Source organism: Aspergillus bombycis, assembly GCF_001792695.1.
Source record: "Aspergillus bombycis strain NRRL26010 chromosome Unknown contig00177, whole genome shotgun sequence".
Classification (NCBI taxonomy): Eukaryota; Fungi; Ascomycota; class Eurotiomycetes; order Eurotiales; family Aspergillaceae; genus Aspergillus; species Aspergillus bombycis.
In genome coordinates, this window is record NW_019170179.1 from 19,373 (window position 1) to 45,149 (window position 25,777).

Consider the following 25,777-nt stretch of genomic DNA (forward strand, 5'->3'; position numbering starts at 1 on the left):
GGTAGGTAATTCTCTCGGCTCACCGCTCTCTACCACCTTCATAACAATACGACACTATTTATATAACACATAGTAAGCTAGATCGACCGATTCGAAGGCCGATCGATAGAACCTCGCACCGCCACGAAAGGGATTCTCGCTGCGCCACATTCATCAACGCCTGTTTGTATGGACTCTTGTAATGAGTCTTCGGTGCCTGGGCTACCAGTAATATTACCTTGGGACAGCCCTGCCAAGCAACTGCTACTCATCCCAAACCAGTGGCCGATTATCCACTTAGTACGTAGACTAGCATGCATGAGGGTGGAACCCATCTAGTAGTACTTTCCCCTTTCCCGATCATCGGACAGTGGTTTGGCAGTAACCCATTCATGATTCGCTCATTTGCTTAAGCGTGGTTGATAGTATCATCCACATTCACGTGGTTCAGGTTCCATAGAAGTTCGAGTACTCTCAAGAGCCACTGCAACAAATCATTGCTCGAGTACTGAGGAGATTGCACGGAATATATTCCGATCTGAGACTGAAAACCAAGAAAGTTGCCACAGTGCCGGGTTACACGTAGCATGCAGCAGAGGCTGTGATTTGGTACACAGATGACACAATATTTGCTTCGTTTAGAAAAGTTGCATCCTCTTTCTGATAGTACTGCGCAGGATATCAACATGTATAGACACACCTCAGGATAAACCCTAATTGAACCCCCATGCGACTAATCCCCCTACGTCAAGCTTCCTGTACCTATGTATTATGTACATTAATAGGCCAATCCCACGTCCATTTGGGGCTTGGAATTGCAATTGCTTTGTTGACCGTCCCATTCAACCTTATTCAGCTTTGACCTGGGATCTACACGGTCGTCGCACTACCACCCGTGTTTGCCACAGTTTGCTCATCAATTCAATTTAAAATCTTAAATAGTCTTAACTATCGCATACCTCCAAGAGAACAAAAGTAAACTCTCTATATGAAATATTTGCTCGGTCGTCTTCCATTGTTGCCCACCCTGTTTATTTCACTGCCAGCGGGGAAAGCGGGCTGAGAAGGGGAAAGGAGTAAAAGAAAAATTAGAGTAGAAAGAACGACTAAATTGATTGAAGAAACGCGTAGTACTCTGTACCCACGGAAAGACCAACCTCACGCAGGGAACCACCTCCGGAGGACTAAGATAGTTAAGTCGCTACCAAGACTTCTAACTCCTCTCAATTTTTACTCAGTACGATCCTAGCGCAACCCAAATCAACTCACCCAGTGGTCCATGGTTCGTAAGTGTGGGCCTTGATCGCACAAACAACATGGGTCGCTCCAAATCAGACCGATTGCATAATGAGTGCATCTTCGCAGTGAACTAATATGCTGCGTAGTGGATGATGTATGTCATTCTTGGGAAAGGTGTACGTACGACTCCGATCTATGCATGGACTTTTGGTCTAACAGAAAATGAAATGTTGGAATATTTCCGGCCTATTTGTGGTCGTGGGAATCGATCGGGTATTCTGGGACCCTTATTCCTTATTCCCTTTTTTTTCAAGTCTTCCTTTGAAATGGGTCACTCGTGACTCGTAATGCATTTGTTTTCCCAGCCACTGAGTAGACGTGCGGCTGAGAGGTTGCCTCTGTCAGCAGCCAAGCCCTAAGAAGGGTTTACTGAGCGCCTACGGCGCACGCCGTACTAACCTCCTTGCAGTCTATCAGTTCCTTGTCTGGTAATATATACGGGTTGATCTGTAGTAATTCCACTTGCAATTTTCTTGTCAATAATCGGCCTGTCGAGGGATTCTGTCGGTTGTCCTTGGATCAAGTCGGAGGCATTGACCAATGATTTTAAATATATCCTGGTACTTTACTTCCCCAACAGAACGACTCAAATAATTAGGACAATGGATATGATGGACAATTGAGTCCAAAGCCATTCAACGAAACTTCTAAAGAACACCAGCCACTATGGACAAAAAAAAAAGGAAATATAGAGTAGGGAAGAAGAATAAGAACAAGGGCTAAGATTCTCTTCCACAACAAAAGTATCCCGAATATATGTATATATACTTGATACTAGGGTTGTGTCAACTGAGTCAGAGCGCAATTGTTGAATATATATATATATATACGCACAGCATTGGGCTAAAGGAAAGGGAGGATTTATTTAGGTTTTCTTCTCCCTTTCACTTCTTTGCGAACGGCAACACTAATACTACGTTTACCGACCAGGAAACGCGGGGGACAACTATATGTACGGGAAATTTTTGCGACATATGATACGATATACTGCTGTCCTACATAAACATAGAGACTAGCCGAAAGCGTTCCAATAGGGCATAATCAAGATAGGAGAATACATCATTAAGATAATGAAATATAGCTGAAAATGCATCAATTCATAAGCTAGCCTTTTTTGTCGAAAACAGATTACTGTCGTCTCAATTCATCCCATCGTGCTTATCCCCTCACAGCCACAGAGTTTCTGTTTACCGTCCCATGCGGATGACACCAGCAGCCATCAGTTTTTGAATCTTAAGGCGGACCTGGGCATTCTTCATGTGTTCCTGCAGAGCAGCAGGGTCGCTCTTGGCCTGCTGCAGAATGCTCTGCATGACTGGATCCTGAAGGATAGCCATGATCTGTTGAAAGTTAGTATAATCTAAAAAAAGTCAATCACAATTGGCACCACCTACGTCTGGGTCGTTCTGAATTCTCTCCATGGTCTGTTGTTCAGTCTCGCCTGCACGAGAGCTGAATTGAGCCTCCAAGCACTTCTGCTGTTGCTGATCGATCTCGCGGGCATGGGTTCCATCATCATTGTCCTGCGCTTCAGTGCAAGCATCCAATGCCTTGTTGTACTCCTTCATAGCCATCAGAGCCTGTGCCTTGCGCATATAAGCACGGATGAACTTGGCATCACGGCTGATTGCCTCGTCGCAGTCCTGAACAGCCTGAGGGAAGGCCATAAGCTTGATGAGAGCTGCGGCGCGGTTAGAGAAACCTCGAGGATCCTGGGGAGCACGCTTCGTCATCTCAGTGAAAGCGTCAACAGCGCCAGGCCAGTCAGCCTCCTGGAACTTCTTCTGACCGAGCTCACGAGCCTTCTCGGCCTCAGCCGGGTCGATGTAGGCTTCCTTCTCAGACTTGGCTTTGGTCTTCTCTGCGTTGCGGAGTTTGGTAAGGGCATCGGGGGTTCGGTGTTCGGTGAGCGACTTGTTATAGTATTCAATTGCCTGGGTGAGATCGCCAAGCTTCTCGTACGCCGTACCAATTCTTGTGTAAGACTTGGCCATGGTCTTGAAGTCAGCCCGAACTTCACGGCCTTCTTCAATGGCCTTTTGGCAAATTTCAATAGCACCCTGAAGATCACCTTTCTCGAACTTAGCGGCGCCAATGTTGTTGAGGTATGTGATATCCTTGTTCAGCTCCCAGGCCTTCTCGTAGTGCTGAACAGCCTCATCGAACTGCTTCTTTTTGTAGAAGTCGTTACCAATCTTCTTTTCAGCGTCTCCCGCCTCTTGGGCCTTCTTCTTTGCGATCGCCTCCTCATCCTCGGGCTCGGGCTCAGGCTGAGGTTCGGGCTCCTTCTTTGCCCCAGAGGCGGTGGGGCGGACATCAGGCATTGGCACGTCTTCTTGGGGTTCTGCGGCACTGGAGGAGGCAGCGCCTTCGGGAGGAGCACCAAAGCTCATGTCAATACCCAAAAGAACACTCATAACCTGCAAAAAGCGGGGATCCTTGATTTCTTCACCGACACTGTTCGGGTTCTGCTTAATGCGCTGCAACTTAGCCATGAATTCACCATCTGCCAAGAGACCCGAGGTCTTTGGGTTGCTGGCCAGCTTCTGGAAAAGCTGAGGGTCGTTGAAAATGCCACCAAGTCCGCCCAGAGGATCACCAGTGACACCGTCAGCCTGAGCTTCGGCATCAATAGCCCTCTTGACGGCGTTCATACCGGACTTAGCTTGCTCGTTTCCAGGCTCGATTTTGAGGGCCTCTTCGTACGCATCGTGAGCAGCCACTACGGGTCTGTTAGTGACACTTGATAATGAAGCAAGTCAAGTCAAGTCATCACTCACGAAGGTCTCCAAGACCGCGATAGGCAGCTCCCTTACGCTGCCAGCCTTTGGACCAATCTGGCTTGATTTCCGTAGCCTTGTTGGCATCTTCGAGAGCCTTTTCGTATTCGGATTGAGCAGAGTACACTGCAGAACGGTTGGAATAAAGAATGTGGTTCTCGGGCTCGACTGCGATAGCCTGGGTGAATTTGTCACTGTAAAGCGATTAGTACGACAACTTGTGATAAAGCGGGGTAAAATACATACATAGCGGTAGGATAGTCCTTTGCAGAGAAGGCCTTGTTGCCCTCTGCCTTCAAAGCGTCAGCCATGCTGTCAGGGTTCAATAGTGGTTGGGTTGAAATGAAAGGGAAGAGATGTGCCGTTTAAAATCGACTCTAGTCGAGATCGACTGCTGACGGGGGAAGCTGCGGCAGTTAATGAGCTCTGCGGAGCTTCTCGAAATTTCCGAGAGGAATTGAGTGCCTCAGGCAGGGATGACTTGACTGAGTCGGAGCTCTGTCGCGCTAGACCGTTCTAGGCGGCTGCTCCCCGCTACGGGCAAAAAGAGAATGGAAAAGCCGTCAAAAACATCTTTTTCTGCCGCTGTCGCACTCGCCAAGTTCTCCCCTCACAGGCTCTTCTTCAACCCGGTCGGGTATTATTTGGCACTACTCCGTATAGATAGATGCTGGTCTAATATGCGTCTCTGAATATGCCCTTTCATAAACCTTTTCGGTGATTGCATTCGTCTTTCGACTCGGCTTCATCTCGTTGAAAATGGCCTCCGCGGGGGCCACCGGCGCCTCAGTGACTGAGCTCGCCTCTAAGCTCTACGAGCATTGCCTGAACAACTACCCTCCTGATCAACTGTTCTACCAGCAGGACCTGCTTGGTCTGGGCATAGTCCCCAAGTCGGACCTTGCGCTTCTGCTACGATGCACCCAATCGCTCGTTGACCAGAAATTGTTTCGCCTTCTTCAGGGCAAAAATGACCGATTGGCTTGGAAGATTATCTCACGGGAAGATGCTGAAAAGTATGACATTGTCCTCTAGGACTTTTCGGGCGACCTCCCATATGATAGGCTAACGTGACAATTTTACTCTCAGACTTCAGAACCTGAGCCCGGACGAAAGTTTGGTATACAATGTGATCCACTCCACTGGTCGCAACGGTATCTGGGTTCGTGCGATCGGAACTCGAACCGGTTTACATAAGTCTATCTTAGACCGCTGCCTTAAATCTTTGGAGGGAAAGAACTATATTAAGAGCGTGCACAATGTCAAATTCCCAAGTCGGAAAATGTACATGCTGGCGGGCCTCGCCCCCAGTGAGGATGTTACCGGTGGCGCCTGGTTCACTGACGGAGTCCTCGATGAGAACTTCATAAACACTGTCGCTGGGTATATCGAGTATACAGTGAGCAGAAAGAGTTGGTTTGAAGTTTCAAATGCAGACGCGCACCGAACCAAGCGCATGAAAACTAGCGATGGTAGCGTGTCTGTCAAACAAGAGGCTGGACAGAAACATTTATTCCTTTCCCGGCCGGTTACCGTGGCTATCCAACTGTGTCGATGCTCACAGGTGCAGTTAATGAGAGTGGCATTACCCCTGTTCGTCTGGGTGAAGAGAGTATTACACAACTTCTTGATATGCTCTGCTACGACGGTAAGCTGGTGGCCTTGAACAACGGGGAGATGTACAAGTCGGTCAAGAACCCAGAAGCTGTTAAGCAGTCGCAAGCCCGCAAGCCCGCAGGCGAAGATAAGGGAATCGACGACCGGCTGGTAACCAACGGCATGACAGAGGCACCTTGCGGTACCTGCCCAGTCTTTAAGCTTTGTGCGCCTGGAGGAGCTGTGAGCCCAGAGAGCTGCGAATACTTTGACCCCTGGCTGGAAAAGGCTCTCGGGTTTTAGGGGCTCCGTTGAGCCTAGGTCCTCTTGTTATTTTCTTTTTATTTATGTACAATGAGCGCAACGGCGCCAGTCATGTTTGCTTGCATAGCGATGGCGTTCACGAATCTTGGGATTGGCTATGGTCGAGGCCTCTTTTTCTCTTGTGGGAATTTACGGCTTAAAAGTGCAATCGGGATACTGATGGTTTGGTTCTAACAGAAGCTATTTGTTTGCTTCATTTCGTGGCCTAATCTTTGTACCTTATGAAATGGTGGAAGGCTGAAAATCCACGAGAGCTATTGAATTGCTCAAAGGAATGAGATAAAATTCAATCTCAGGAAACATTAGAGGCTAATCATCAAGATAAACTGGCGGGTATGGTCAACTATTTAACTTGGCTGTACACTGAGGACAAAACCACGTGCCTACAGGCTCCCTGGTCAAACCGACGCACTTCCAGTGGAACCACTCGAACTCGCAATTTTCGTTATCGCAAGCAACCATGTCACCATGGCTAACGCTGCGGCAAGTACAATAAACCTTGGTATCTTCGTTGCCCTCATCTTCTTCCTCTTCTTCCATGTCGTCATCCCCACGCCGAGCATCGCTGTTGTTCTCGGAATCCGAGACATCAGCGCTGCTGAGCATCGAATCATCCTCGTCTTCATCGCCCCCGGGGGCAGAAGGCGATTTCTTTGTAGTAAGCTTAATACGGCCACTAGCACTGGACGACCGTTTAGTTGATTTTCCATTAAGTCCAGATGATGCCTTAATCTTTTTCAATTGTTGATGAGGCGCAACCTTCTTGGTCAAGGCCTTTTTCATTGTGCTTGATGAGCGTGGCCCAGCACTACCAGCACGACTAGAAGCTGGTGTGCCTCCCTTAGGTGTGCCGGGACCTAAAGAGGATTGGCGGAGATTGGATGATGCTGCTGGTAGCGTTCCTAGTGAAGGGTTTAGACGCCGCCGTTTGTTCTCTACAGCACCAGCTGATGATTCGCGTTGTCGTTGGTGAAAATGAGCTGTGCCACCGGCGGGAGTTGCGGGGGCCGAGCTTCGCGCTGCAGTCGGAGAGCCAAGGGCAGCTACACCCGCTGATCGAGCCAGAGATTGGTTAAGTCTCTGAGTGGCGGCTATTATAACGTTGGCGTTTCCAGACGTAGGATGCAGGGGAGTGTTGTATGCGTTAGAGTCGGAGGCGGAGTCAGGAAAAAAGATCTTTGGGAGGTCTCGATATTGGTCGCTGTTGTTGAAAAGAGACGGCAAGGGAGGATCGTTCGAAAGAACACCGTCATTCTGCAAGTCACGAATTTTGATGTCCAATTTCTTGATTTGTCGGTCTAACAAAACGCACGCTTTCTCACTCAGTTGTATCTTCTCATCCTGTAGTTGTTGCGACTTGTCAAGATTCTGTAATATGACTTTTCCATACTGCTCTTCTTTGGGATTCGGCGTCAGACTGCCATTCATTTTGATGAACTTTTGTAAGCTACTATCTCTCGAATTGATCGTAGTGCGACATTCCTGGATGATTTTGTCTTTGGCCTGAATCTCTTCCATCAAGTGGTTAATTTCCGCCGGCAGATTCGCAACATCATGAACGAATTGCTCTAGTACGGATGCACAGTCCTCAGCGCCGTGCGCCATATCGATGTAGTTCTCAAGCGACCTTGATTAATATGCGCCACTGATGTTGAAGTGGTTCGGACTAGCCAGAGTTTCTGATGTATTTAGCTTTGAGAGCGAAAGTCTCATTGGCTTGTAGAAAATAGGGACATGAGCGAGCACCGGTCGTAATCGTAACTGGCAGAACGCGTGAACCAAGCGTGGAGGATGAACGAGCGATGGGCCGTTGGCTGATAATGGATAAGACGCCTGCGACGGGGGGCTGCCTCGACCGGAATAATTTGACTCCGGAATGTACCTGAAAATAAATTCTGCACAGCCACATATACAGGAGTATCAGCCACACCTCCCTTTTCAAGCTGGCGGGGTGGTCACAGCCTAACAAATATATTGCAAAAACTGGCGATAATTGATGATGACGATGTACTTTTATGACAACGCACTTTGGTGTATACTTTTCACTGATATATGATCTACTTCCTCAAGTTGCTTTACTAGACTGTTTGAATGAGGTTTCTAATACTTACTATGAAGCTACAAGAGAGACCTATCTTCACAAGAGATCTCGGTATTTTCTATAGCTGGTTTAGTACCCTCTACGATGAGTCGGCATATCAGCACAACCCGTTATCACTAATACATTGTTTGACGAGAGATTCATGACTCGCAGTGCAATAGTCCAGTAATTGCCAATTAACTGCAACTCAAAATGACGGCCCCGCAGCATGACGAACTATACAATGCAAACAGTACAAACATCTTTTTTGGTAGTTCCCCGCAGCAATGTGAATATGACTGTTTTCAGCGCCGCTGAGAAACTTTCCTACGACATAATTTCTTTCCTTCGACTGGGGTTTGTACCCCATTGAGTTGAATTGCGCACATTACATCCACCTGGCGTTTCTAGCTACCGCAACTAGCACTCTATAGAGGCTTCAGAAACAAGCCATAATGGGCCAAGAAAGTTCCCCTCCAATTCCGGAGGGCATTTGCTCTCTTCTTGATACCGATTTGTACAAGTTGACAATGCAATGTGCCGTTCTGAAGTACTTCCCCGATGTTTGTGAGTATATCTCGGCTCTTATATGGCGTGGTTGAATGCGCTGACGAGTTGTGCTACATAGACGTGACGTATGGGTTCACGAACCGTACTCCACACATGAAGTTAACGCGCGGGGCCCACAAATGGCTTCTGAAGCAAATGGACAGTATGTATGGCCTTATCGATGATTGCGCGAGCGTTGGGATAACCATACTCTCTGGTAGGACTTGCGAACATTCGAATCGCGGAAGAAGAGATTAAATTCCTAAGGACTCGATGTCCATACTTCAACGATGCTTACCTGGATTTCCTGACCACGTTCAAACTCAAACCTTCCGAACAGATCGAAATCAAGTTTACACCCGTGAATGATACCGGCAGTGACAGTGACACGGGTGATGTCGAGTATTTAGTCAAGGGTCTCTGGGTTGACACGATTCTGTACGAGATTCCGTTGTTAGCATTGACGAGCGAGGCATACTTTATGTTCAGCGATAAGGACTGGGATTATAGTTGCCAGGAGGAGAAGGCATATCGGAAAGGATGCACACTGCTTGAGAATGCCTGTATTTTCTCCGAGTTCGGATCGAGACGACGCCGTGATTACCATACTCATGACCTGGTGATGACTGGGCTGATGAAGGCTGCTGAGGAGGGAAAGCGACAAGGGTGGAAGGGTAAATTCACAGGGTCAAGCAACGTTCACTTTGCTATGAAGTATGGTGTCGACCCTGTCGGCACTGTGGCCCATGAATGGTACATGACCATTGCTGCCATTACGGATGATTACGAGAATGCCAACGAGTTGGCCCTGCGGTACTGGCTTGGCTGTTTTGGAAAAGGAGTACGCTCAATCATCTGTGATGTCTGCAAGAGACTAACATTGACAAGGTTCTGGGTATCGCCCTGACGGACACATTCGGTACCCCCGCTTTTCTTGATGCATTCCGGAAGCCAATTCCTGCATTTACCTCCGCAGGAGTTGGTGCAGTCAGCACATCGGCATCTGGACCTGCCACAACTAGCGAGTCGACAGTTCAAAGTGAGGCGGACACCAAGGCCCCGATCACTGCACCACTTCATGACGGTGGAGCTCAGATCTCCAAAGAAACTTATGCTCAAGCCTATACTGGTGTGCGTCAGGACTCCGGCGATCCTGTATACTTCGTAAAGATGGTGCGGGATTTCTACAATAAGGAAGGCGTCACAGACAAGAAGACCATGGTATTCTCTGACTCTCTCAACATCGAGCATTGTCTTGAGTATAAGGTGATTGCGGAGGAAGCTGGATTCCAGCCTGTCTTTGGTGTTGGTACATTCTTTACCAGTAAGTACTAATCTTGGGTATACTCTCTAAGCACTGCGCTAAGTGTTAACAGACGACTTTACGAATAAATCAAATGACGAAAAGTCTAAGCCGCTCAATATTGTCATCAAGATCGCTACGGCAAATGGCCGCCCAGCTGTCAAGCTCAGTGACAACATGGGTAAGAACACGGGAGACAAACAGAAAGTCCAGGAAGTGAAGAAGAAGCTCGGCTATGTCGAACATCAATGGGAAGAAGGCGACGAGAGCAACCGTTGGTCTAAGCGCTAGCTACCTAGACGCTAAGGCTGGAGTGCCGAATAGCGGACGGTCACCGGCTATAATATGTCTTTCCATAGAGATACTCTACCTAGAACGGACGGCTGTTATACACCTATGAACTCAAATTAAAACGGAAGAGGATTTTTCATCTTGGTTGGGTGGATTTTGTGCTGAATGAATTAAACGCATCGCTCGCTTCTGCATTGAAAACAGGGTATCGCAGATGAATAATCACGACTATATGAGAACAGCATGATGAGACTTTGCAAAGCTGGACAGTTATATGTATAAGAAATAATATAAACACACTCTTCATCCTAAAACATCTCATCACCAGAGTTAAGCCCCAGGTCTTTATCCAAATCACCTGTGATCTCTTCTTTCCTAGGAGCATTTGAGTTTTCTTCCTGTTTATCCGGGAACGAGAAGAAATCTCTGCTGTGGTCCTCTAGCGAGGAGCTAGAAAAGTCAATCTTGAAATCTGCTCCTCGTAAGAAGTCCTCTGCCCAGTCGATATCAATATCCGGATGGCTCGACGACTGGAAGAGTGGGAATTCAGTGTTGTTTGAGTCTATATCGAGAAAGTTTGACGGATTGAATGAGGGTTCAGGCAGAGGAGAATGAGTGTTGAAGGCGGAGCTGAAGTGATCGTCAAAGTCGTTTGTAGGGGTAAGGTAATCTTGCTTAGCCTTAGATGGGGAGGTACTAGTATTGTTGGCTGCTGTACTGATTGCAGTACTGTTCTGCTTCGACCTTTGGTCGACGGGGCTGGGTTTGGGGGGCTCTGGACCAGGGTTGTGTGGCTTATTCACGGTGTCTGTCTCTATCGGCGAGACCCAATGCTCTGGTGTTCGGTCTTCAGCTGGGGATAATGTCTGTATAGTGGCAACATCGCTCCCCCTCCGATATGGCTCGGCAGGTTGTGGCTGGCTTAGATTGATACTGTTGGATTGCATGATTTTGAGTAATGTACTCGCGCTGTCTGACTGGACTCTAACGGCGGCTTCGATGTTGGCAACTTCCATATCTGCAGCTGGATATAGCTCTTTCAGTCCCTGCAAAACCTGGACACAGCGGTGGAAGTTACGTATGCTGGCTTCTCGCACCGTAGGGTTATCAGACATAGAGTTAGCGAGGTGTAGCACAGTAGCAGGTATGATGACTGTCACGCCAGACTGTGGCAAAAATTGAGTGAGGTTCAGCTGGTTCAGGCCTTGGATGATTTGTGTAATCCCTATAGCTGCATCGTGCATCTTTGACCGAGCGGTGTTGGTCAACTCGATGCGTGATTTGCTCTGGCCCTTGTTGGACCCATACGCCCACGGTCGATATAAGGCGCTTATAGTAGCATGATACAGCATTCTCACCATGGCACCGTGGAGAAGTAAGACATCTTCTCCATCGTTAAAGTTCGTTTTTGAAGCAGGGATAAACTGTGCATCCTTTGGGAGGGAGTTAACCCACGAGTCAAGTCGTTGACTGCATCGGGCCAACTCCGATTCTGAGGCTTGCCTGGGGGCTAGAGTAATAGTGGTCCGATTAGTTATGCCGAACAGGCGCTGCGACGGAGAGTACTGGGCGAAGAGCACGCGACCGATGCATTGACAAAGTTTAGTTTTTTCCATGAACATGGTCGCCAGACGCTTCTGGTGGGATGGGTCCTCCAGTTGGCGACAACGGAACATGTTAATAACGGATGGATGAAAAGATTCGTACTCAAAATCGTCGAGTCTCAACATTGGGACGTTGCTGGTTCCTTCGTTGACTTGCGTAGGGCGTCTCATACCCAAGGAGATGAGACGATCCCGGGAATATAAGCTCCACCACAGACGTATTCTTAATCTTTTGGTTTTGAGGTCCATTGTCGGGGATGTGGTAGGGTCGCGGTTTAATCCGATTGAATGAGCTTGGGTATTGCAAACCCCAATCCAGTCCCATATGTCTCTCTGTGGATGGTTTACATGATCGGTCCAGTATGTCATTAATAGCAGAGTCTGCAAGATAACTATTCGGTCTTCTTCGCAATCTAGGGAATAAAGGAGCTGCTACTCAGTTAGCACTGGAGAGTAAATATACGTTCTGCTGTACTTGCTCTTAGTCGCGTATAGAACGCGCTCCGCGCAATTTTTCTAGTCGCATATCCAGCATCTTGCAAGTGCTTAAGATCCACAAAGGCCGTTGCCACAAACATCACCGCTTGAAATAGTAGAAGGCTAATGTTGCCGTTTGGATCGTTCTCCGCAACACACCTTAGGAAATCCTGCAGGTTCAACACTGGCATAAAGCTATGCACCCATTTGATGTAGCATCGTAGTAACTCATTGCGCAACCCGCTTTCTGGGATCGAGAGGGCTCCACGGAAACGTAGAAACTCTAGGTCTTCGGGGGATATGTGAGAAGGGAGTGGCTTTAGAAAACGTGGCTCTTCATCGAGAATGGCAATAAGAGGGTCAAAATCTGGGTCTATCAGATCCTGCACCGCAGCCACCATGTTTTCGAGCGGCAGAGACGGCCGAACTGCCCGGTTTCCTAGAGTCCGCCATGTGGGAGGCGATTTAGAGTCCTGTAGCCAGGGGGTACGCGCATCGTACCCCAGCGAGTTTCGTTTGGCCACATGCTCACCGTAATGTATGTCTGCGTCTGAGGCCGTGCGCTTCGTGGTCATCATGATGAAAGCAATTTTGTAGATAAGCTGCTATTGCAGCTGTACAAGAAAGAGAACCAGCATAAAAAAAATCTGCCATAGGCTCAACCGGAGTTGTATTCGCACAATCATAGACATGGAATTCGATAGCGATCTCCCCGGCAGTTGAGGGCGGTTTTCCGGAGGTTCCCCGTGTGGGGTAGCTGCGGGTTTTTCCCCGCTATCTTGATATTGGGAAGATTTAAGTGGCCAGACACCATGTGGTTTCATTGGCGGGTGGTCAAATCAGTGATCCTGAGGCGTTGGCTTCCAAGCACATTGACATGCCGTGTCCCGAAGTATGGGAGAATGGGAGCGTGCTATGTTATCAGTCTGGCCGTTATCGAATCTTAATACTATCGGGTACGGAGTACTTGTAGAACATGTGACATGTACGTGCAGAAGTGCCTGAGGCATGAAATACTACTAAATTTGGGTTGATTATTCTGAACGTCACTCGGTGCCTTGTTGTAGCAATACGGTGTTCTATTGGTTTACCTGTTTACGAATAGAGTCCTTGTAAACACCTGTCTTTAAACCCACAAAACTAGAATATCTCTGACAGCTGCAGATATTCAATTCTGTACCCAAGACAAGGCTGGTCTTTGTATTGGATAAGCTCATCGTTGAGATCCAATTGAGTCTCGACCACATCAATCATACTTGGACGCAGCATTCGAAGAGAAGTCTTTCCCACAAGAGTTTGAATCAAACTCGAAAGGATGTCATGTCGTATTGGGTTTTCATGTTCTTTTCAGACATATCGGAGATGATAATGCACGCCACACGAGTCCATCCAAAAACATATATGCCCACAAAAGCACAATCCATGCAATATAGTACAGGTATCCATTACTTAAAACCAAGGAAAAATAATAGCAAGTTCGAGTCTATTCCGAATCGACCTCAATAAATCGCCTGACTCCCAACGAAGTTATATCCCAGTGATGGTTGCGAGCCACGGATGCGTTCGGATACTCCGTTCACAGACTAAAACACTCATCAGCTTTTGTGAATGCGAGAAGGTGTTGAGATTATCGCGAGATCATCAGGGGAAAAGAGTGTCGACTTACGGAGGGAGCAGGAGTTCGCTGAGAGAGCTGTAAAGGAAAGCGACACCGGCCTGTGGTAAAAAGGGACAATCAGAATCTCCACTGCAAATCAAATAAAGACGAAAACATTGCACAAATTGCACAATCATTAACTTACGCCGAAGACAAGAACACTTCTCACGATGGTGGCGTTCTCAGGATGAGTGACTTCATCGTAGGCGGCACCCAAAAAGCTCTTTTCCTGGTGGGCAGAGACGACGCGTTGTCTGGGAGCCATTGTAAAGATGTGAAGAGCGAAGGCGGTATACAAAAGAGAAGTAATTCTCTGGGTGTGATGTCTGCGTAGAGAGGCAAAGCCGGAGTAATGATATTGAGACTGCGGAATGAAAGTAAATCGATGCGCTCCGAGAAATCTTTCGGCACTTGGCGGTTGCGTGGTTAGCTTATCGCGCCGCCCGTAATATCATCGGAGCAGCTACGCGACCAAGTGATGAGGACAAATTCCTGAGCGCGATTTAGAAAATATATATTTCAGTTATCAGGCCTATCTTGAAGAATATCCAAATTACCTGTTCCAGACTATTTTAGCGTCTGAATTGGCTGGTAGGCTACGTGGGTTTCTTCTAAGAACGCCCCTCTTACACAAGCCGCAACAATGACCAGCATAGATGAGCTTTTCAAGGTAAGATATCTGTAATCTATATCAGGGTTATTAGCGCTGACGAAGTAAGAAACCTACTTCAGCAGCCAGCGCGAAGCGCAAACTGGACGCTACCACGGATCCAAGTACACTCTGCACTTCTACTTTTTCCTTCGCCGCTTACTGACCTTCGACAAAGATGAACTCTACAAGGCCGCCAAATTAGATGCGAACGGCGATGTGAAATCCAAGGGGAAGGAGCCAATGGTTGAAGATGAGAACGAAAATGATGGTGAAGCTGGTCCAGAACTACCTCCAGACTTCGATGCCGAGGATATCCCAGACGATGAGGAAGGGCGCTTTTTCGGAGGCGGCATGGAGCGCCAGACGGCTCAGGCGATGCAATATATTGACCAGCAGGATGAAGGGGATGTCGCGGTATGTACAGCCAAGCTTGTGGAGCTGCACTCATTGGATGCTAAGATTCTTGCTTAGCCCGAGAAATTCGATGCCGCATGGCTGCGACGATTTGCTCTCAATTTCGAAAAAAAGATATCGAAAAATGCCGAGTTGCGCGGAAAATATGAGAATGACCCACAAAAGTATGCGGTGCATCGGCGCTTCATCATTCTGGGTGATAATGTGCGGTGCTAACTGTATGTCCAGGTTCATGGCCTCGGAAGCCGATCTAGACAGCGAAATAAAGGGACTATCCATTCTCTCAGAGCACCCCGAATTATACGCGGAGTTTTCAGAGTTGGGCTGTGTAGGCTCTCTGATCTCTTTACTCTCGCACGAAAACGCTGATATTGCCATTGATGCGATCCAAATCATCAGTGAGCTAACCGACGAAGATGTTGAAGCCGAGCAAGAACAATGGGATACATTGGTAAATGCAATGGTACGCTACCGAGTTCAAGATTTGCCGTATAATGCTGATATCCCTAGTTGGATGCCGATCTTATCGAACTATTAGCCCAGAACTTGTCACGGTTGGATGAAGGGTCTGATGTCGACAGAGCAGGGGTTTACTATGTGCTGAGTGGGTTGGCCCTGTTCCTAGACTGAGACATGAAAATGATACTGATTCATTCACAGGTGTTTTAGAGAACCTTGCGTCACAAACGTTGCATGCAGAGAAGCTAGGCGATGATTCAAATTTGCTTCCATGGCTCCTGGCTCGCATACAGAAGAAGGAAAGACCGGTAAGTCAAAACCAGCAATACTCAGCTGAAATATTAGCCATCATATTGCAGTCGTCTTCCAAGACGCGAAACAAATTTATTGGCCTCGAGGGCGTCGATGTCCTTCTTCAACTGCTCAGCCAGTACCGTAAGCGCGATCCTGCAAAGGATTCAGACGAGGAAGAATTCGTGGAGAACCTGTTCGACTGCTTGATCTGTCTCGTCGATGAAGATTCCGGAAAGGAAAAGTTTCTTGAAGGCGAAGGGATTGAACTTGCGCAAATCATGTTGAAGGAAGGAAAGTTCAGCAAACCGCGCGCTTTGCGAGTCTTGGACCATGCCCTAGGTGGACTGGGTGGCAGGCCCGCGTGCGAAAGGTTTGTCGAAGCAGCATGCTTAAGAACAGCGTTTGGGATGTTCATGAAGAAGGTAGGGCTTCTAGCTTTTTGATCATGAGCTTGAAACTGACCTCGAACAGCAAGAAAATCAAACGATAGAACATTTACTGGGTATCTTTGCTTCGCTTCTGCGCCTCCTACCGGGAGGTTCAGCAGCCCGTATCCGTACTCTTGCTAAATTCATGGAAAAAGATTATGAGAAGATTGAGAAGTTAGTCAAGCTGAGGCGCGATTATGCGTCGAGGGTAACGCCAGTTGAACAAGCTATCGAGAAAGAACGGAAGAATTTCACTGAAGAGGAACGGGAGGTGATGGCAGTGGAATGGCTCTCTCGGCGATTTGATGCTGGTCTATTCTCCCTCCAGGTTTGTCGCTATCTTTTTAGGAAGGTCGCTCCGATAACTGACATGAATTCCAAAGCTCATCGATGTAATACTGGCGTGGCTCGTGGCAGAAGATGACGGCGCTAAAAAGAAGATCATGTCCCTTTTGGCGGACCGCGACGAAGGCCTTTCTCTTATCCAGGGCACATTGAAAGGTAAGTTTAGTCCTTGTTTTCCTCTCTAGTATTGTACTGACACCGTGTTAGAACAAGTTGAAGGGCTTTCGGATGATGATCCCGGACAGAGAGATCATAAGGAAATGCTTGAGACTCTTTTACAGTTCTTATAAACAAACTTGCTAGCATTAGGGAGATCTATGGGCCTATGTATTATAGTCAATACCATTCCTCAATTTCATTTTTATTAGGGTAAAGGCCTCTAGTGCCTCAGGCGTGAACTGAATATCACGTGCTATATTATCGACTTCCGCGTTAGTCAGCTGATAGCGCCAAGACCGCGGTCGAGGCTAGTGGCGGCTCTGCTCAAGATCCATCAGAGTCCGGAGGTGAAGCCTAGCACTGCGCCATTCATCCCCATCATCACAGTTTGTCTGGGATCTCTCACTTTTCATCCACCTGAGATTCCCAGCTCACTGACTTTTCCCCAGCGTCTCTTTTCGACAACGCCTTCCCAGGTGTCACTGCTCCTTTCAGCAGCAAGACAGCCTGTGCGCGGGATCTTTTATTCAAGCGCGTCGCGCTGTTTGCGCTCACTGATTGATTCTTTATCCGGGTAGTATTGGTGGCAGAACCTCGTCAAAATGGCGGACTACGATGATGCCTACGAGGATGAGTTTTACGATGATATGGAGGAGGGGATCACCTCGGAGGATTGCTGGACTGTCATCTCGTCTTTCTTCGATACGAAGGGTCTAGTCTCGCAACAGCTGGATTCTTTTGATGAATTCATTTCATCGACAATGCAAGAACTGGTGGAGGAGCAAGGCCAAGTAACACTCGACCAGACACTTCCGCCCGACGAAGATGAAGTCGATCCCGTTGTTGTCCGTCGCTATGAGCTCAAGTTCGGAACAGTTATGCTTTCCCGCCCCTCCGTCACTGAGGGTGATGGTGCCACCACCATCATGTTGCCCCAGGAAGCTCGTCTGCGAAACCTTACCTACGCTAGTCCCCTCTACCTCGGCATCACAAAGCGAATTATGGAAGGTAGAGAGCGATCGGTTGCTGATCGTGACGATGAGGAGATAGAGGAAGACGAAGACAGAAAGGCTCGTGGCACATACCTCCAGTGGGAGCAGAAGGAGCTACCGGCCGATCAAGCCAAAGAGGAAACCGTTTTCATCGGAAAAGTGCCTATTATGCTCAAGTCCAAGTATTGTATCCTCAAGGACCTGAGCGAGCAAGCTCTATACAACTGGAATGAATGCCCTTACGACTCCGGTGGTTATTTCATCATAAACGGAAGCGAAAAGGTTTTGATTGCGCAGGAGCGAAGTGCAGGTAACACGGTCCAGGTTTTCAAAAAAGCACCCCCGAGTCCAACACCATATGTTGCTGAAATTCGAAGTGCCGTCGAGAAAGGGTCTCGACTTCTTTCCCAACTGTCCCTTAAGTTGTTCGCTAAGGGTGATAGTGCAAAGGGTGGCTTCGGCCCTACTATCAGGTCCACATTGCCCTATGTGAAGACGGACATTCCGATTGTTGTCGTTTTTAGAGCGCTCGGTGTGGTCTCTGATGAGGACATTCTTAACCACATTTGCTACGACCGTAACGACATCCCTATGCTGGAAATGCTCAAGCCTTGTATTGAAGAGGGTTTCGTCATTCAAGATCGTGAAGTTGCTTTGGATTTCATTGCCAAGCGTGGCTCTTCCCAATCAAGTATGAACCATGAGCGTCGTGTGAGATACGCGCGTGAAATCATGCAGAAGGAGCTACTTCCTCATATCTCACAGAGCGAAGGTAGTGAGACTAGGAAGGCATTCTTCTTAGGTTATATGGTGCACAGACTTCTGCAATGTGCTCTAGGCCGCCGGGATGTTGATGACCGTGATCACTTCGGAAAGAAGCGTCTCGATCTTGCAGGCCCCCTTCTGGCGAACCTTTTCCGTGTTCTGTTTACGCGAGTTACTCGTGATCTCCAGCGTTATGTCCAGAGATGTGTTGAGACCAACCGAGAGATCTACCTCAATATTGGTATCAAGGCCAGCACACTGACCGGTGGTTTGAAGTACGCCCTTGCTACTGGTAACTGGGGTGAACAGAAAAAGGCCGCAAGCGCTAAGCTGGTGTGTCGCAAGTGCTCAGTCGTTATACCTACGCTTCCACTTTGTCACATCTTCGCCGAACCAACACGCCTATAGGTCGTGATGGTAAAATTGCTAAACCTCGCCAGCTTCACAATACCCATTGGGGGTTGGTCTGTCCAGCAGAGACTCCCGAAGGTCAGGCTTGTGGTCTGGTCAAGAACTTGGCCCTCATGTGTTATGTCACTGTTGGTACACCCAGCGAACCTATCATTGACTTTATGATTCAGCGTAACATGGAAGTTCTCGAGGAGTTTGAGCCTCAAGTCACACCTAACGCAACAAAGGTCTTCGTGAATGGAGTGTGGGTCGGTATTCACAGAGATCCTGCTCATCTTGTCAACACAATGCAGTCGCTGCGGCGACGGAATATGATCTCTCACGAAGTCAGTTTGATTCGTGATATCCGCGAGCGGGAGTTCAAGATCTTCACCGATGCTGGACGTGTTTGCAGGCCGTTATTCGTCATTGACAACGATCCGAAGAGCGAAAACTGTGGCGGTCTGGTCTTGAACAAGGAGCACATCCGCAAGTTGGAACAAGACAAAGAATTACCACCCGACCTCGACCCTGAAGATCGTAGAGAACGTTACTTCGGATGGGATGGATTAGTGAGATCTGGTGTTGTAGAGTATGTTGACGCTGAAGAAGAAGAGACGATCATGATTGTCATGACACCGGAAGACCTGGAGATTTCCAAACAGCTTCAGGCTGGTTACGCCCTTCCTGAAGAGGAGCTTGATCCTAACAAGCGTGTCCGCTCTATACTGAGCCAGAAGGCACATACTTGGACACACTGTGAGATTCATCCTAGTATGATTCTCGGTGTTTGTGCCAGTATCATTCCATTCCCTGATCACAATCAATCGCCCCGTAATACATACCAGTCTGCTATGGGTAAGCAAGCTATGGGTGTGTTCTTGACAAACTTCGACCAGCGCATGGAGACGATGGCGAATATCCTCTACTACCCTCAGAAGCCATTAGCGACAACACGGTCAATGGAGTTCCTGCGATTCCGTGAATTGCCAGCTGGTCAAAACGCCATCGTTGCCATTGCTTGCTATTCCGGTTACAACCAAGAAGATTCGGTTGTTATGAACCAAAGCAGCATTGATCGTGGTCTTTTCCGCAGTCTTTTCTACCGTACATACACAGACAGTGAGAAGATGGTTGGTTTGACTGTTGTTGAACGCTTTGAGAAGCCAATGCGACAGGATACGATTGGCATGAGAAAGGGCACTTATGATAAATTGGACGAGGATGGTATCATTGCTCCTGGCGTACGTGTCTCTGGTGAGGATATCATCATTGGTAAGACGGCCCCTCTGGCTCCTGACGCGGAGGAGCTCGGCCAGAGAACCAAAGCCCATACCAAGCTGGATGTCTCTACACCTCTTAGAAGTACTGAGAGCGGTATAGTGGACCAGGTTCTGGTGTCCACCAGCAATGATGATCTGAAGTTCGTCAAGGTCCGTATGAGGACTACCAAAGTCCCTCAAATTGGAGACAAATTCGCTTCGCGTCACGGACAGAAGGGTACTATTGGTATTACCTACCGTCAGGAAGACATGCCATTCTCTCGGGAAGGTGTTTCACCAGATTTAGTCATCAACCCTCACGCCATTCCCTCGCGTATGACCATTGCTCACTTGATCGAGTGCCAGCTTAGTAAGGTATCAGCCTGCGTGGCTTTGAGGGTGATGCAACACCCTTTACCGATGTTACTGTCGATTCTGTCTCTCGTCTACTTCGCGAGCACGGCTACCAGTCTCGTGGGTTTGAGGTAATGTACAACGGCCATACCGGCCGGAAGCTAGTGGCACAGGTGTTCTTGGGACCTACGTACTACCAACGTCTGCGCCACATGGTCGATGACAAGATCCATGCCCGTGCCCGTGGACCAACTCAGATCTTAACTAGACAGCCCGTGGAAGGTCGTGCCCGTGATGGTGGTCTCAGATTCGGAGAGATGGAACGTGATTGTATGATCGCCCATGGAGCAAGTGCCTTCCTAAAGGAACGTCTCTTTGACGTTTCTGACCCGTTCCGCGTCCACATCTGCGATGACTGTGGGTTAATGACGCCAGTCGCGTAAGTGATCTCCCTACCCCCTGGATAGTCTTCTTTCATCGGCAATTGAGCTAACAATGACCTCTTCGCTGTAGTAAACTGAAGAAGGGACTTTTCGAGTGTCGACTGTGCAACAACAAGCACAGGATCTCACAGGTGCATATCCCATATGCCGCCAAGCTTCTGTTCCAAGAGCTGGCCTCGATGAACATTGCCGCCCGCATGTTTACCAACCGTTCCGGTGTGTCCGTGCGGTGAGGACCGTCGTGAGGAGTCCATCATCCCTGCATCTGTACAATCGGCTTTCTTTTCTGTTACGATATGGTCTTACGCGGTGTTTCTCTACATTTTTAATCCTTATCCTCTCAAGCTTTCTGTGTTGTCCACCAAGAAAACAGATTGATTTGGCATTTTTCCGGCGTACCGTGGATTCGAGGGATGCTTCTTATGGTTTTGGTACTTAAACACACTTCCTTTTCTTGCTGCTGGGGATGATTCTGGAGAAGCGAACATACCTTTGTGTCTTTTCGTTGCGTACCATATCAGAATAAAATTTAGAATATCTTTTTTTTTTGGAATCTTCCGTTGCTTCCATCCTTGTAGATGCCGCCCTTATCTGCTAGGATCCTGGTTATCCGACTATCTGCAAGTGCATAGATAGGACGCTCACCTCGGCTGGAGGGGATGATGGAATTGACCCCTCCTTGCGTAAAAATTTCCCGGTAAACCTTATCACGATCCTGCAGGGAGTAAAGCGATCAACGTCGACATCCTGTTCGTCGACCGGCATTGACGAGAAAAGTTGATGTGATGGAACTCACAGGCGGTAAGTCCGGGATGGTGGTTGGATGGCCGGTCGACCAATGGACCAGGCCAGTTACCCGCCGACTGGCACCGGGATGGGCGGGGAAGTGCGGGAGAGGAGCAGCAATTGGTAGTTGACCATCGTGACTCCACCGCCTCCAAGAATAGCAGTTGGATGCCGTGTGACGAGACCCAAGAACAAGGACCTGAGGCTGCCAAAGAGACTGCCTTAAAAGATGCCGCAGCCGCCAGGAAGCCTTGCGCCTTCTTCTCTTCTCTTCTCTTTCTGTTCTTCAGCAAGACTGGTCTTGTTTGGAGCTGCCCTTAGTTTTGTTTGGAGACACCTGTGCACTGGTTGCATTGGTTTAGTTGTTTGTTCAATTCATTCTACTATACCTTAATAATCATCTTTCTATACTTCCCCCCCCTTCAACCTTTTGGTATCAAAAAACACAAAAATCATACTCAAATTCCCCTGACAGACGAGCTGTGCTCTCTCATACACCAATCTCAATTATTATCCCCATCTTGAATTTTAACAGTCCAACTTTGTCGCTGGTCGACGTCTCCATTCAGCAGCTCACAACCTTGCTCAGCCTTGTTCATTTTATCGCCGAGGCTTTTTACTATCTTTCTCTAATTTCGTGACGTGGACTGGATCCGCGAGCATTACTGTTGGATACCGCAGTCAACCAACCAACAAACCAACACGGACTTGATTGAATCGGCTCTGGTAGTCTTTCGACTCAAGTCTTATATCTTCTGCATCTAATACTGTGGAAGAGTGCTCTCATCTTTGACTTCGACACGATAATCTATACATTCACCTTGAATATTATTTAATCTTTAGTCTCACTACGTCAATCATTCAAAATGTCCGCTGTGCAACTCAAGTTCACTCTTCGGACGTCGTCCAATGTCAAGACTGTCCACCTGCTTGGCTCCTGGGACAACTACTCCCGCCAGATTCCCCTCTCCAGGGATGAGGGCAAGCCCGGTTCATGGGTTGGCAAGTTCCGCTTCCAGACCTCCATGCTTAAGCTCGGCGGCCGCTACTGGTACTATGTAGGTTTAACCTCTCCGTCCGTGACTGTTGGCAAGTACTAATTCTTCCAGTACATCATGGATGGATACCACGTCTCCCATGATCCCGCCGTTGAGTACACTATTGAGCCAACCACCGGCCGCAAGCTGAACATCCTTGATGTTCCCGGGGGTAGCAAGAAATCCAGCTCATCCGCCTCGAAGCCCAGAAGAACCTCTGATGAGGTCGTCAAGGGCCGTGCTCCGTCCCCATCCAAGATCCACCACCCCAAGCCCTCCAAGCCCTACGCCTCTCGCCAAATCCGGGAGACTGACTTCGCTCCTACCATGGAGGACCTTACCATGCGCTTTGCGGGGTCCCGCCTGTCAGACGAGTACTCTCTCTCCAACAGCCCACCTAGCTCAGTTGGATCGTCCCTTTCTTCTCGGTCTTCTCGTTCCTCCGGCAGCACCTCGCCTTCCTCGCTTTCTTCCATGAGTGACCCAGCCAGCGTCTGCCGCTGCGAGCGCTACGGCATCACTCGGAAGGGCGACCGTGTCAAGCTCGACTGCGGTGGTAGCCGCTGTGGCTACGTTACCGAGTCATCTGAGGCTAGCTGCTCCGAGTCTGACAGTGATGAGGAGTACCGCCGGGCCCGCCGGGGTGTTCGTCGCCAGGGCATTGTTGTGCGTCGGTAAATCATGCAATTGGTGGAATCTTTACTTCGCCAACTCTTTGGAGATGGGTTGACTCCATCCGTCAAGCAGTGTCAATCAATATGGCATGTTACAGTCATGCCATGATGCTCAGAACACAGTCTCTCCTTAACAGGACTATGAAGAGAACATTTTTATACACAAAAGAAAAAACAAAAAAAATAGTCCCGGATCGTGGCTCCGCTACGATTATGCCGGACTCACCTCGTATGATAGCGAAGTTGCAGTAGGAGGAGGTTCGCGTCCGGGGAGGATAGTGGGGTTAGTACAATGCCTTTAGGCAGAGATGTGGGGAGATAAATAGTATTGGGGGTGAAGCTGAGAATATGGGAGGATAACGTCGCTCTGTGTCTGTCGCTTTAGCAGACCAGCCAGGCGAATGATTCATGCCATGAAGGAATGAATGAGTGATGACTTTATCTGGTCACGTCGGTGCTTAACCCTAGCCAGGGATATGTATTTGACTGGGTCCAGAATGAATGATGAATGATACTCCTTCAATTAGCTTAAGAAATATTAAAAAAATACAAAAAAAATGTTTTATCTGCACTTTCAATCCACAATCTTGCTCTTAAGCCTCTATGTATGCATGGAGGCACAAGTATGGAACCCCACACTCGGATCATCCGCGACAATCAAGTCCGGATATCCCGATCAAGACAGGTAAAGGCATACACGGTCCCCACCGGTTGAGTACACTACAACCACTAAATAGATCAGTCAGTACTCACATATATCTTTATAAAACCAATCAATAACCCCTGTCTAACACGATATAATAGACACCTACATCTCTATCCAGAGAGATCAGCCCAGATCCATCCAGTACATACACGAAAGGCCTCAGCAACCAAAGCAAAAGCAAAAGCAAAAGCAAAAGCAAAATGACACTCAACCCACTGACAGCCCTGTACAAAGAGAAAAACGGCTCAAAAATAACAACAGACATCTACCTACCCCAAGCCCAATCCAACAAGAATTTAAAATACCCCATCTGTACGTTGTCCCCTACCTCGTCTTTCTCTGCCCTCCTGCCCCCGAAAGTATACAAACCCACCTAAAACCATCAACAATGAATGAGATTAATAAGTAGAACAGTAATAAACATCCACGGCGGAGCCTTCATGCTGGGCAACTCACGTATGGTCTCCATCCCCCAAATCGAGCACTGCCTATCCCGGAACTGGATCGTAGTGGTGCCCAACCACCGTCTCTGCCCCGGGGTGAATATCCTGGAAGGCCCGGTAGAGGATTGTCGGGATCTCCTGGCGTGGGTGTATGATGGTAGTCTGGAAGGGTTTTTACGTGACCAGGGGGTTGAAACGATGAGAGTTGATACAGAGAAGGTTATGGCATTCGGGACGAGTAGTGGAGGGTTTTTGGCGTTGAGTTTGGTACGTTTCCAACCAACCAACCCCCCTTCATTCCCCTGCTTCTCTTTGAATTAGATATCTGTATTGAGTCCATATGCTGATGAGGAACCGATGAAGGGCTACAACGTTCCCAAGCCACCGAAAGCCATTCTCGATTTCTACGGTGCTGTCCATTTCACGCACCCCTTCTGGACCGCGCCCCTTCCTCACGTGGCTGAGAAGTTGCCCCCAGGTCTGTCCCCGGAGTTCATTGGCAGAGTGTACGAGGAGCATCCGGTCCCCACGGATAGTTCTATCTCGCTCGAGGGCCAGACGGAGTCTGGACGGGCTAAGGGGCCGGACTTTTCGCGGCCGCGGGATGCGTTTGCGTTTATGCAGATTGCGAACGGGCGGGTGTTGAGTGCTTGTTTCCCTGGGCGGGATGTGAGGGAGATTGATCCTGTGTGCTGCGTTCGGGAGGGGTTTCCTGCTACGTGTGTTGTGCATGGGCTTGAGGATCGGATGGTTCCGATTTGTCTAAGTAGGGAGTTGGTGAGAGTTCTTGAGGAGAAAGGGGTGGAGTGTGAAATGGTGGAGGTTCCAGGGGAGGACCATACGTTTGCGATGGGGATGGAGGTTGGGTCGAGGACTTGGGAGATGCAGAGAAAGGGGTTTGATTTCTTGGAGAGGATTATCGGTCGAGAGTAATTCTTATTGGGGTAGAGGATAATGAGATGTTGTATTGTATTGGTGATGTTCTGGCCTGCCAGTTGCATACACCGGAATATTAGGACTAATGAGTGCCGAGGTCACCAGCCTGGAAATCAAAAACTCCATCCATGCAAACTCGTATACCCAGTATACTCCCATTACATCTCAATGCTGAACCGCTGAACCCAAATAGCGAATCGCTAATCACTGTCGTAGTTCGTCGTGTCTCATGACCGGCATCGACAACCCTAGCTCAGTACTAGGGGCACAAAGTAATAAACCGAAAAAAAAAAAAAAAG

At 48.4% G+C, this 25,777-nt stretch overlaps 11 protein-coding genes across 11 annotated transcripts; 6 read left to right on the forward strand and 5 right to left on the reverse strand.

Annotated features, from left to right (window-relative positions):
• Positions 1 to 2,465: 2,465 nt before the first annotated feature.
• Positions 2,466 to 4,369, reverse strand: sti1 (Hsp90 cochaperone STI1; the record flags this gene model as incomplete). The annotated part of the gene is made up of 4 exons (XM_022538676.1): positions 2,466 to 2,618; positions 2,673 to 4,000; positions 4,059 to 4,252; positions 4,305 to 4,369. 4 exons carry the CDS (start codon positions 4,367 to 4,369, stop codon positions 2,466 to 2,468), a joined length of 1,740 nt encoding a protein of 579 aa, XP_022383508.1.
• A 448-nt stretch (positions 4,370 to 4,817) lies between these two features.
• Positions 4,818 to 5,957, forward strand: ABOM_011549 (RPC34 RNA polymerase subunit family protein; the record flags this gene model as incomplete). The annotated part of the gene is made up of 3 exons (XM_022538677.1): positions 4,818 to 5,074; positions 5,148 to 5,530; positions 5,623 to 5,957. The coding sequence occupies 3 exons, from the start codon at positions 4,818 to 4,820 to the stop codon at positions 5,955 to 5,957; spliced, it is 975 nt and encodes a 324-aa protein (XP_022383509.1).
• Positions 5,958 to 6,280: 323 nt separating this feature from the next.
• Positions 6,281 to 7,583, reverse strand: ABOM_011550 (putative PHD finger domain protein; the record flags this gene model as incomplete). The annotated part of the gene is made up of 2 exons (XM_022538678.1): positions 6,281 to 6,304; positions 6,366 to 7,583. The coding sequence occupies 2 exons, from the start codon at positions 7,581 to 7,583 to the stop codon at positions 6,281 to 6,283; spliced, it is 1,242 nt and encodes a 413-aa protein (XP_022383513.1).
• A 930-nt stretch (positions 7,584 to 8,513) lies between these two features.
• ABOM_011551 (nicotinate phosphoribosyltransferase) lies at positions 8,514 to 10,201 on the forward strand (the record flags this gene model as incomplete). Its single annotated transcript, XM_022538679.1, has 5 exons — positions 8,514 to 8,625; positions 8,687 to 8,770; positions 8,829 to 9,448; positions 9,496 to 9,931; positions 9,984 to 10,201. 5 exons carry the CDS (start codon positions 8,514 to 8,516, stop codon positions 10,199 to 10,201), a joined length of 1,470 nt encoding a protein of 489 aa, XP_022383512.1.
• A 308-nt stretch (positions 10,202 to 10,509) lies between these two features.
• Positions 10,510 to 12,054, reverse strand: ABOM_011552 (transcription factor domain-containing protein; the record flags this gene model as incomplete). The annotated part of the gene is made up of 1 exon (XM_022538680.1): positions 10,510 to 12,054. One exon carries the CDS (start codon positions 12,052 to 12,054, stop codon positions 10,510 to 10,512), a length of 1,545 nt encoding a protein of 514 aa, XP_022383511.1.
• A 191-nt stretch (positions 12,055 to 12,245) lies between these two features.
• ABOM_011553 (fungal specific transcription factor domain-containing protein) lies at positions 12,246 to 12,860 on the reverse strand (the record flags this gene model as incomplete). Its single annotated transcript, XM_022538681.1, has 1 exon — positions 12,246 to 12,860. The coding sequence occupies one exon, from the start codon at positions 12,858 to 12,860 to the stop codon at positions 12,246 to 12,248; it is 615 nt and encodes a 204-aa protein (XP_022383510.1).
• Positions 12,861 to 13,944: 1,084 nt separating this feature from the next.
• On the reverse strand, positions 13,945 to 14,204 carry ABOM_011554 (putative TOM core complex subunit Tom6; the record flags this gene model as incomplete). The annotated part of the gene is made up of 2 exons (XM_022538682.1): positions 13,945 to 13,998; positions 14,085 to 14,204. The coding sequence occupies 2 exons, from the start codon at positions 14,202 to 14,204 to the stop codon at positions 13,945 to 13,947; spliced, it is 174 nt and encodes a 57-aa protein (XP_022383517.1).
• A 378-nt stretch (positions 14,205 to 14,582) lies between these two features.
• ABOM_011555 (beta-catenin-like protein 1) lies at positions 14,583 to 16,821 on the forward strand (the record flags this gene model as incomplete). Its single annotated transcript, XM_022538683.1, has 10 exons — positions 14,583 to 14,609; positions 14,659 to 14,713; positions 14,767 to 15,005; positions 15,063 to 15,169; positions 15,234 to 15,468; positions 15,516 to 15,609; positions 15,666 to 16,180; positions 16,230 to 16,514; positions 16,570 to 16,687; positions 16,739 to 16,821. 10 exons carry the CDS (start codon positions 14,583 to 14,585, stop codon positions 16,819 to 16,821), a joined length of 1,758 nt encoding a protein of 585 aa, XP_022383516.1.
• Positions 16,822 to 17,292: 471 nt separating this feature from the next.
• On the forward strand, positions 17,293 to 21,129 carry ABOM_011556 (DNA-directed RNA polymerase II core subunit RPB2; the record flags this gene model as incomplete). Its single annotated transcript, XM_022538684.1, has 4 exons — positions 17,293 to 18,780; positions 18,888 to 20,433; positions 20,475 to 20,892; positions 20,967 to 21,129. The coding sequence occupies 4 exons, from the start codon at positions 17,293 to 17,295 to the stop codon at positions 21,127 to 21,129; spliced, it is 3,615 nt and encodes a 1,204-aa protein (XP_022383515.1).
• A 1,419-nt stretch (positions 21,130 to 22,548) lies between these two features.
• On the forward strand, positions 22,549 to 23,397 carry esdC (GTP-binding protein EsdC; the record flags this gene model as incomplete). The annotated part of the gene is made up of 2 exons (XM_022538685.1): positions 22,549 to 22,740; positions 22,792 to 23,397. 2 exons carry the CDS (start codon positions 22,549 to 22,551, stop codon positions 23,395 to 23,397), a joined length of 798 nt encoding a protein of 265 aa, XP_022383514.1.
• Positions 23,398 to 24,539: 1,142 nt separating this feature from the next.
• ABOM_011558 (uncharacterized protein) lies at positions 24,540 to 25,475 on the forward strand (the record flags this gene model as incomplete). Its single annotated transcript, XM_022538686.1, has 2 exons — positions 24,540 to 24,809; positions 24,864 to 25,475. 2 exons carry the CDS (start codon positions 24,540 to 24,542, stop codon positions 25,473 to 25,475), a joined length of 882 nt encoding a protein of 293 aa, XP_022383518.1.
• Positions 25,476 to 25,777: the final 302 nt, after the last annotated feature.